The following is an 11006-nucleotide window of genomic DNA, read 5'->3' on the forward strand; positions in this document are numbered from 1 at the left end:
AAAAAAAAAAAAAAAAAAAAAAAAAAAAAAAGTGATATTTGGTCGGGCTCGGTGGCTCAGTCTGTAATCCCAGCACTTTGGGAGGACAAAGTGAGTGGATTGCCTGAGCCTGCAGGTTCGAGACCAGCCCAGGCAACTTGGCAAGACCTCGTCTCTACAATAAATAAAAAATTAGCCGGGTGTGGTAGTGCACACCTATAATTCTGGCTACTTGGACGGCTGAGGTGGAAGGATCTCTGGAGCCCAGCAAGTCGACGCCGGGATAGCCGTGAATGTGCCACTGCACTCCGGCCTGGGCAGCAGAGTGAGACTCCAACTCAAAAAAAAAAAAGATGCTTAAAATGCTTTATATTATGTAGTAATATTTGGTGGATTATTTAGGTGTATAAGTTGTTTAATGATGTTGGGGAAACTTTGATGGGCTAAGACATTTTTATTTCCCCATTTGAAAGAATGAAATAAAATCTCCTGGAATCTGAAAGTTTTCTATCCAGCACATTTGGAGGAATGGATTAGTTTTGGGCAACAAGGAATACCTGTATTTTGTATCCTGTTCATTTCACTTTGATTTCTATTATGGCAAACATATTCCTATGTTATCAAAAAGTACTTTGTAAGAATATTTATTCTTTCAGCTGTGCCATAAATATTTAACCAGTTCCTTATTATTGAATGCTTTAGTGAGTGTCTTCTTGCATTGAAACTTTTTTCGCCCAGTATGATGATTTAGCTGACTTTTCTAACTTTGCTAATCTGTTAGGTTAAAAAAAATTTTTTCTTTTAATTTACTTCTTTCTGAATGAAGTTGAGCATGTGTCTTTTGTTGTTTTTTTTTTTTTTAGTTGGAATCTCACTCTGTCACCCAGGCTGGAGTACAGTGGCACATTCACGGCCACCATAGCCTCAATCTGCCGGGCTCGGTTATCCTTCTGCCTCAACCTTCCAAGTAGCTGGAACTACAGGCGTGCACCACCATGCCTAGCTAATTTTTGGAATTTTTATTGTAGAGATGAGGTCTCGCCAAGTTGCCCAGGCTGGTCTCGAACATGTGGGCTCAGGCAGTCCTCTCACCTCAGCCTCCCAAAGTGCTGGGATTATAATAGGCTTGAGCCACCACGTCTGGGCTTATCTTTTTTTTTTAACGCTATATTTTTATCTTCAGAATGTGTAAAATGTTTTTGATATAAATAATGTACAATTAAGAAACATTCTTTTTTTTTAAGAAACAGTCTTTTTTTTTTTTTGAGTTGGAGTCTCACTCTGTCGCCCAGACTTGAATGCAGTGACCGCTCCCGGCCACTGCAGCCTCTACCTGCTGGGCTCAGGCGATCCTTCCACCTCAGCCTTCCAAGTAGCTAGAACTACAGGTGCACACTACCATGCCCGGCTAATTTTTTAATTTATTGTAGAGATGAAGTCTCAGCAAGTTGCCCAGGCAGGTCTCGAACCCACTCAGGCAATCCACTCACCTCAGCTTCCCAAAGCGCGGGATTATAGGCTGAGCCACCGAGCCCGGCTAAGAAACATTCTTAAATGTTCATTATCTCACCATGTCTTTGAGAAAGCCTTGGAGGTGTTTGCCTTTGCTGTTGGGTAGTCTTCTAAAGTTGGTAGGCTGAGTCTGCTATTTGTCTAAAAAAGAAGAAAACCTAGGATATAAATAATAAAATCTCAAATTATATTATTTACAAAGTAAATCATTAAACTGTCAATCTATTTTTCTACCTACCACCTTTTATGCATAATATCTAATTATCTGCATTTGTATATTTAATTTTTTCTTGTGTTTATAATTTTTTTTCTGTTTTCTCTTTGACTCAAAATTTCCTAATGTACTACAAGACAAGGAAGCTACTTCTCAAGAAGTTGTTTCTGAATGTGGTAAAAATCAGCAAATTGTTTCTTGCACATCAGGTATGATTTCTTTTTTCTTCTGAGAATAGTTTGACTCACTAAAGATTATGTCTGCAGGATGCCAAAGCTAGAGTCACTCTCCCCCATAAAAAAAGCCGTTAAACCAATTAACTTAAAAGAGAGACTGTTAATTTAAGTATTTTCATTTCCCCCTTTTCTAGTTTTCTCGTTAACCTATGACTTAAATACAAGTCTTGGTAGCAAGTGTCCAGTATTTAATATGACAATAAGTTGTATTTTGCATATGAAATTTGAAAATAATGATTTATTAAAAATAAAATGCTAGAAAATAAGAATAGAGTTCTAGGACAAAAGGTACATAATTAAACTGTCTGCTAACCTACTATGACAAGCCTATTTATTTTACTGTTGAGTAAGAAGCAAATGATTATTGTGAAATTTAGATTTTAAAACATTTTAAGGCCTGAGCCCACGGGTTTGAGACCTACCTGGGCAACTTGGCGAGATCTCATTCTACAATACATCAGAAAAATTGGCTGGGCGTGGTAGCACGCGCCTTAGTTCCAGATACTTGGAAGGCTGAGGCGGAAGGATCGCCGGAGCCCAGCAGGTCGAGGCTGCGGTGGCTGGGAGCAGCCACTGCACTCCAATCTGGGCAACAGAGTGAAACTCCAACTCAAAAAAAACAAAAACAAAAAAAACAAAAAAAAACATTTTTAAGAGGCAAAATTTAGCTATGGACTTTGTGAATATGCTAGAAACTATTGAATGGTACCCCCTTTTTTTTTGGGAGTTGGAGTCTGTCACCCAGGCTGGTGCATAGTGGCACGCTCACAGCTTCCACAGCCTCAACCTACTGGGCTCAGGTGATCCTTCCACCTCAACCTTCCAAGTAGCTGGGACTACAGGCATGCACCACCACGCCTGGCTAATTATTTATTTATTTATTGTAGAGATGAGGTCTTGCCATGTTTTGCCCAGGCTGGTCTTGAACCCCTAGGCTCAGGCAGTCAGTCCTCTCACCTCGGCTTTCCAAAGTGCTGGGAGTACAGGCATGAGCCACCACACCTAGCTGAATGGTACCCTTTTAAAGAGTATGATTACATCTTAATAAAGTTGTAAATAAAAATAAATAACAAAAAAATAAATAACAAGAAACTGTTGAAAGTAAAAAAAAAAATTAATTATGGAGTAATTTTTAAAATATGACTTTATTGAAGCATCCCTAAATAAAACAGGTGAATGTGATTTAATATACCTATAATGGAAATAGGAAATTATAACATTCTCTTGACATAATTTAGATACTTTATTGTTCTTACAAATCATTTAAACCAGAAAAGCAGTAGTAAGCTTGCATTCAATTATGAATTACTCTAGGTAATTACCCTTAGAATAGATAAAATTTGCTTTAATTTATTTATGCCCATGACACTTCTACTTAGATTTTCAAGAAATTTTATACTATTTGTTGCTAACTTGTTTGTTCAAAACCACTGATTTAGAGTTATTTTCATACTTTATGTTGCCGATTTTTCCTTTCTTAATTTTCAGAACATGAACCATTGAATGTTCCTCAGCTGTTGGTTCCAGAAATGTATCTAAATCTCAAACTTTCCACTGAAATATCAGAAAAACCACTGTCACCTTCAGCACCTCATATGGTAACAAATTTGGTTTGTGTTTTATTCAGAAACTTTAATAATACCTATGTCCTAAAATTTGTTATGGTTATCCAGACATTATTCAACTGTATAAGTGAAATAAGCTAAAAATCTCATCTATGTAGCTTTGTAGGAATGGTCAAAGAATTAATAATTATGCCCCCAAAATTTTAGACTAAGACTAATAATGCATACTTCCTACAGGTCTCCGTAATTTAGCCATTTACAAGTACTTCTGGCCTTGTTATTAATGCAAGTAAAAATTAAACCTTTTTTTTTTTTTTTTTTAGCAAAGTGACTATATAGATTATAAAGAATGTAACATGGCCGGGCTCAGTGGCTCAGCCTGTAATCCCAGCACTTTGGGAGGCCGAGGTGAGTGGATTGCCTGAGCCCGCGGGTTCGAGACCTGCCTGGGCAACTTGATGAGACCTCATCTCTACAATAAATCAAAATTAGCCAGGTGTGGTAGCGTTTGCCTGTAGTTCCAGCTACTCGGAAGGCTGAGGCGGAAGGATCACCGGAGCCCAGCAGGTCGAGGCTGCAGTGGCCGGGAGCGGCCACTGCACTCCAGTCTGGGCGACAGAATGAGTCTTCAACTCAAAAAAAAAAAGAATGTAACGCTTTTGATTTTATGTGTTTTGGCTCAGGTTGGACACAGTTACATAGATGTGATTGACATTGAAGCTGATGATCTTCTACAGGAATTACCTATCAGAGAAGAGCCTTCAAATGATGATATCATCAAACAGCAAGATAATCATCCAGAAGTTCCATCATCTGCAGAGTTACATTATATGGCAGCTTCAGTTACTAACACTATTCCCCCATACAATTTTAACAGTCAAGGTAACAAATTTTTCTACTTTTTAAATAAATATATTTTAAAAAATTCTTTATTAGCTGGGTGCAGTGGTCATACCTGTAATCTCAGCACTTTGGGAGGCAGAGGCGAGAGCATTGCCTGAGTCTGGGGGTTCAATACCAGCCTGGACAACTTGGGGAGACCTTGTCTCTACAATAAATCAAAAAAAAAATTTAGTCAGGCATGGTGGCAAGCACCTGTGGTTTCAGCTACTTGGAAGGCTGAGATGGAAGAATCACCTGAGCCCAGGAGGTCAAGGCTGTGGTGGCTGTGATCATGCCACTGCACTCCAGCCTGGGCGACAGAGTGAGATTCCTACTCAAAACAAGAAAAAAAAGAATTCTCTAGTGCATTGTTGTTAGCCTACTCACTTCTCTTAGCTCTCCTCTTGCAAAACCCCTGTACTTTGAATGTTTACATTCACATTTAGAAATGTTCTATTAATCTTCTGATTACCTTGTTTAGAAGTATAGAATCAGTCTTTGTATGCATTTCGTATTCTTGATAGACTCTGCCAATTCCGCTATGGATTTATTTTCTACACCTGCAAAAGTGACTCCAACTTGTCTGGATGGAAAAAGTTGGAAAGCAGACATTACAGAAGTGGACCAAGCTGGTGTCACCTCAGCAGACATGCAACAGGACAGAGGTAAACTGACAAGATTTATAGCATGACCCTCCCCTGATGTTATGTTAGAATCAATCACTGAAACTTGGTAATTGCTAAAGAAACCAGCAAATGACTTGTCTCTTCCTAAGAATAGTTGGGGCAGGTAGGTAAATGAGATAAAGCCATGGTTCCAAAGCTGGCACTCATGGATATTTTGCAAGAAGACTGCAGATTATTCCTAAGCACATGTTTTTTCAATAACACTAAAAATAAATATCCTGTAGGAGTTCATGAGTGTTTTGATGCTGAAAAGGAATACTAATATTTTAAAAGGTAGGATAATTTAAAACAGCACATAGAAAATACACAGGCATGGTAGTCAACAGTATTTTAGCAATAAAATACTCAGTTTTATAGTCATAAATCAGATCACATCACAGTAACTTTATGCAAGATTTAGAAGACTCTCCACAACCTGAAATTATTATATCCTGTGAATGATTAGATTAATCTAATATGCAGCCTTCTTCCTGCAACAGAGAGCTAATGTTTCTTCTTGTTTCCACAGCTTTTGTGGGGTGTGGACCCAGCCAGCCTTGTGGTTGTGATATGTTTGGGTGCAGAGTCTAGCTCTGCTTGATTATTATGTATCGACAGTGGGCATTCAGGAGATATGAGGAACAAGAAAGGGCTGAGTGGCAGGGAAACTTTACCTTAGGATGGGCTAGGGCATGTGTATTACAGCTGCATATACAAACAACTATCAGTATTTTGAAGCTAGCAGTATTTCAGGCTGGGGAAGTGCATGGAAAAGTGAAAAGAACTTAGCTTTTAGGTTCAGGTGGAACGGACCTGGGTTTTAATCCCAGCTCCTTCACCTGATGGTTTGGAGACTTTTTGCAGATAAATTAACTTTATCTGATCCTCATTTGTGTCTCTATGGGACTCAGCCTCATAGGATTTTCATGAGGAATGCCTGCCCAAGTGCCTGTGGCTGCTGAGGTGTGCTGTTAGTTTTCCTTTATTTTCAGGCAATCAATTTTGAAGTTCTGGTTGACTGGAAGCAGGCCCATCTCCATATGACCCCTGAGTATCTTAGGTCAGCATTTCAAATGACCATACGTGACAGGTTAATTTCCTTTATTAATGAGATCGGGTCTAAAATCAACCTTTTGGAGGATCCTCCTTGGGGATACTGCCTGATCGCAAAGATATATATGTTAGTGGACTCTTCTATCTTATTATAGCAGAGAAGAACTATAAAATGCCAATTTAAAAGAAAATGTTTTATATTTTGGAATTAAATTCTGTCATGATATTTACATAATACTTTAGAAACTCCAGGATATAGTCACCCATTGAGCTGAGTGGGTTTTGCATTATAGGAAAAGTTGGGGAGAAGGAAGGGCACAGGGTCGCCAGGTATGAAAACAAAAGACAAAACAAATGAAACATTCCTCTTTTGGTGAGATCTGCTCACTATTTTGAATGACAGTAGCTTCTTATTTTAGAAACCATTTTCTATTAGGAATAGCATCAGTAATAGCAAGTAGAATTTTGCTGGACTTAGTAAGAGCATTTCAGGGTCAGTGGAACTCAGTATTGAATCCTCCTGGGCAGGTGTTTTTCTCTCTTTGTGGAAGTGGAGTAGATTCTCCAGTGAAAGGGAAGCTAGTTTCATTGTGTGTTGAGGTCATTCTGGATTTTGAGCACATTCATCTCTTTTTCTATATTTTCTACTGACATTTCTGTGTACCAAATTCTTTCCTGAGAGTGATTAAGGGGGGCTCCCGGCTGCTGAGAAACAGGATAGATAGATGGTAAAGAGTCAAATGGTATGGTCAAGGCCAGGCATGGTGGCACAAACCTGTAATCCCAATACTTTGGTCTCGAAATCCTGGCCTCAAGCAATCCTCCCATCTTGGCCTCTCAAAGTGCTGGGATTACAGGCGTGAGCCACCTTGCCCAACCTCTGTAATTCCAGTACTTTGGAAGTCGAAGTGGATGTATCACTTGAACGCAGGAGTTCGAGACCAGTCTAGGAACATAGTGACACCTTGTCTCTCTATAAAATTTAAAAAAAATTAGCTAGAAATGGTTGCATTTGTCTGTAGTCCCAGTTACTTGGGAGACTGAGGTGGGAGGATCACCTGAGCCCAGAAGGTTGAGGCTAGAGTGAACCATGACTGAACCACTGCACCCCAGCCTAGGAGAGTGAGACACGCACATACACACTCACAGAGTGAAAACTGCCAGATGTGATGGCTGATGCCTATAATCCAGCAGTTTGGGAGGTAGAGACGAGAGGATTGCCTGAGCCTAGGGGTTTGAGACCAGCCTGGGCAACTTGGCGAGACCTTGTCTCTACAATAAATCAAAAAATTAGCTAGGCATGGTGGCCTGCAACTGTAATTTCAGCTACTTGGAAGACTGACACAGAAGGATCACCTGAGCCCAGCAGGTAAAGGTTGTGGTAGGCATGATCGTGCAGCTGAGCTCCAGCCTGGGCAACAAAGTGAGACTCCAACTCAAAACAAAACAAAACAGTAGGACCAAAACAGGTAGGGAAAAACTATATAACTGCCATTTTCAGTACCGACATTTACCATTGTCTTCCCATGGGAAAATTCACCATAGGCTAGGACTGATATGTAACAAACTGTATTTATATTTTTTTTAGCACCTCACATTTTTAGAGTACTTTGTCACATAATTTGGTCTTCACAAAACTTCTATGAGTTAGATAGGGTAGGTATCATAATCTTCATTTGACTGATTCTTCATTCAGTAAACATTAAGTTCAAGGGCTAAAGAAGGAAGGGCTACCAGACCCTCAGCTTGCAGGCATGTCTATAGTGGGAAAGAAAAAGAGATAATTATGATACAGCTTGGTAAGTTCTGCAGTGGATGTATGAATGAGATTCTTGGGTAATACAGCATCTAATCCACCTTGGAGGAGGATTGGGGTGATTTAGAGACACCTAATTGGAATCTTCAAGGAAAACAGGATTTAATTGAGAGAAAGAACATTTAGACTGAGAGAATAGATTGTGCAATGACTCAGAAGTTGGGTAGAGCCTGCTTGGTTGAGAAAATTAAAGTTCAGTATGCTTGGAGTAAAAGGGACTGTGTTTACTTGTTTAAAGAGATGAAGCTGGATATGCAGATAGAGGAATGATTGATTATGTGTGTCATTGTCTGTCATACTGAGGCATTTGAACCTTTAAGATGAAGATATTGAAGACACACTGAAGGGTTTAAGGTAGAAAAGAAACAATATCAACTTTGTGTTTTAAAAAGATCTCTCAGGCCTGTATGGAAGATGGACTAGATAGAAGGGAGATAAATTAAGGATAGGGATACTGTTTGGGGTCTATTTGTTATGAAAGCTTCAGCCCAGCAGTGGCATTAGGAATGGAGGTGTTTAGCAGGTAGAATTATCAACAGTTATCAATTTGGATATGAAGGGAAAGAGGGAACCTTGAGTGACTCTCGGGCTTTGTGCTTGGAAAACTGAATGGTAGTGCTATTTGCTGAGCTGAGAGACTAGGAGGAGGGAGCAAATTAGAGGGACAGAAGTGATGAGTTCAGTTTGATATGTTTATAGGACAGCTTAACTGGGATGCCCAAGACATAAGGAGCTGGAGCTCAGAAAGAGTGCCTTATAGATTTGGGAGTCATGTGTACATCCGTAATGTCATTCAGAGAGAGTGGGAAGCATGAGTAGAGAAGTGAGCGGAGGCTGGCAGCCCAGGAAGTGCTGATGGGTAAAAGGAGTGGGTGACAGAAGAGAAGACTAAGACGGATGAGCAGAACAGGAAGGAGGAGGCCCAGGCACCAGAAGAACATAATTTAAAAAGATGTCACGAATTTGGGACAAGAATCAACTGAGTTTAAGAGTAGGGGAAGTCACCGGGCTCAGTGGCTCAGCCTGTAATCCCACGCCTTTGGGAGGCTGAGGTGAGTGGGTTGCCTGAGCCGGCGGGTTTGAGACCTGCCTGGGCAGTGAGACCTCATCTCTACAATAAATCAAAAAATCAACCGTGCATGGTAGCGCATGCCTGTAATTCCGGCTACTTGGAAGGCTGAGGCGGAAGGATCGCTGGAGCCTAGCAGGCCGAGGCTGCGGTGGCCGGGAGCGGCCACTGCACTCCAGTCTGGGCGACAGAGTGAGACTCCAACTCAAAAAAAAAAAAAAAAAAAGAGTAGGGGAAGTCATTGGCTTTGATCATGGTCTTGGGAGTTTTAACATTTTCCTGAGATTCCATCTCAAGTTAGAACATCAGGTCTTGCTTTTACTGTGTGTGTCATGCTTTTGGTTTTTGAGTAGAGTTTCAGAAAGTCATACAAATATTAAAATTGCTTGTTGATGACATATATATTTGTAGCAGAGGATACAAGTAATAGTCAACCTGTGTTGTATGTGGAGTTTTGTGGTAGTAACATTGTTATGTATCCTTTTTTCTCATTACAAAAGCAAATTTCAGAAATCAGGAAACTGAAAAGGAATTTTTAAGTATATTAAATTAAAACTGATTGGGAATTTAATGTTATGCTGGCTTAAAATGAAATCATCAAAAAATGACATCATCAGTATATACTTCTTGGACCTTAATTATAATAAATTGTGATTTTACTTTTAATTAATATTTAGATCTGTCTAAACCAGACTTCCAATTCAAAGAACAGAGCACAGAGCCAGACTCAGCAGATTTTCCATTGTGGAAACTGCTGCAGGATGTCTCTGCAGCTTATCCTGCACCAAGCCCTGCAGCTCGCCGACTAGAGCATCTCACCGCTAAGCTTCAAAAAATTGATGAACAGCTTTTAACGATACAGAATATTGCTGAGAACATAGAGCAAGATTTCCCCAAGCCTGAGATGCTAAATCTACGGTCTGATAAGGTAGACTATCTTTATTTTAAGTTTTCTTTTTGTAACTGAGTTATTAGATTTGTAGTGTGATGTTACTTTAGACATTTGGTTTTCCAAATTAATGGGATATTTGACCTATTTTATGCTGGGGTTTCTCAACTTCAGCACTATTAATATTTGGACCAGATGATTCTTTGTTGTGGGAGGGCTGTCCTGTGCATTGTAGAATATTGGACATATATCATTGTCCTTATATTTGGAGTTTTTCTCAGTTTCTTTTAAATATTTTATATCATATAGTAAAGTACTAGTAATCAATTCCTTAGACGTTTTCTGTATCTTTAAAGAATATTCATAATAAGTAAGATAATGCTTATATATAATAGTAGGCAAAATAGTAAAGAAGTCTCAAAAATTAATTAATTTTGTGCAAACTTTGAGTTCTTTTTTAAGGAAGAAAAATTTAATAAAGATTAAGGAACAAATAGTAAAAATAAGTTAAATGTGTTAAAGTCTAATATTGAAAAATGCAAATTAGCCTGCAGAATAAGACTTCTGTTATTGACTTACCTGACAAATATCCCAGGTTGCTATCATGTTGATATTTAAAAATATATATTAGCTGGGCATGGTGGCTCATACCTGTAATCCCAGCACTTTGGGAGGCTGAGGCGAGAGGATTATCTGAGCCCATGGATTCAAGACTAGCCTGGGCAATATGGTGAGATCTTGTCTCTACAATAAATCAAAAAAATAAGTCGGGCACAGTGGCACATGCCTATGGTTTCAGTTACTTGGAAGACTGAGGCAGAAGAATCGCATGAGTCCAATAGATTGAGGCTACGGTGACTGTGATCGTGCCACTGCACTTCAGCCTGAGTGACAGAGTGAGACTTTGATTCAAAAAAAAATTATATATCTATGGTTTCTAGTATGTCTTTAATCTGAGCATTTAACACATATTAAAAGTTAAGATTAAGCAAGCTGGGTTTGGTGGCTCAGGCTGTAATCCCGCATCTTGGGAGGCTGAGGTGAGTGGATTGCCTGAGCCCGCGGGTTCGAGACCCTCCTGGGCAACTTGGTGAGACCTCATCTCTACAATAAATAAAAAAATTAG

General features: G+C 39.4%; 1 protein-coding gene across 1 annotated transcript in view; it reads left to right on the forward strand.

Moving 5' to 3' along the window:
* The window catches only part of CUNH5orf42 (chromosome unknown C5orf42 homolog), a 115845-nt gene that overhangs the window by 59360 nt on the left and 45479 nt on the right, over window positions 1-11006 (forward strand). The window contains exons 24-26 of the mRNA XM_008055533.2: window positions 3430-3551; window positions 4244-4388; window positions 9669-9919. Of these exons, the coding sequence (XP_008053724.1) occupies window positions 3430-3551; window positions 4244-4388; window positions 9669-9919 (518 nt within the window). The remainder of the gene's footprint in view (window positions 1-3429; window positions 3552-4243; window positions 4389-9668; window positions 9920-11006) is intronic.

The sequence above is a fragment of the Carlito syrichta genome, unplaced genomic scaffold (genome assembly GCF_000164805.1).
Source record: "Carlito syrichta isolate Samal-C Ts95f unplaced genomic scaffold, Tarsius_syrichta-2.0.1 Scaffold301873, whole genome shotgun sequence".
Classification (NCBI taxonomy): Eukaryota; Metazoa; Chordata; class Mammalia; order Primates; family Tarsiidae; genus Carlito; species Carlito syrichta.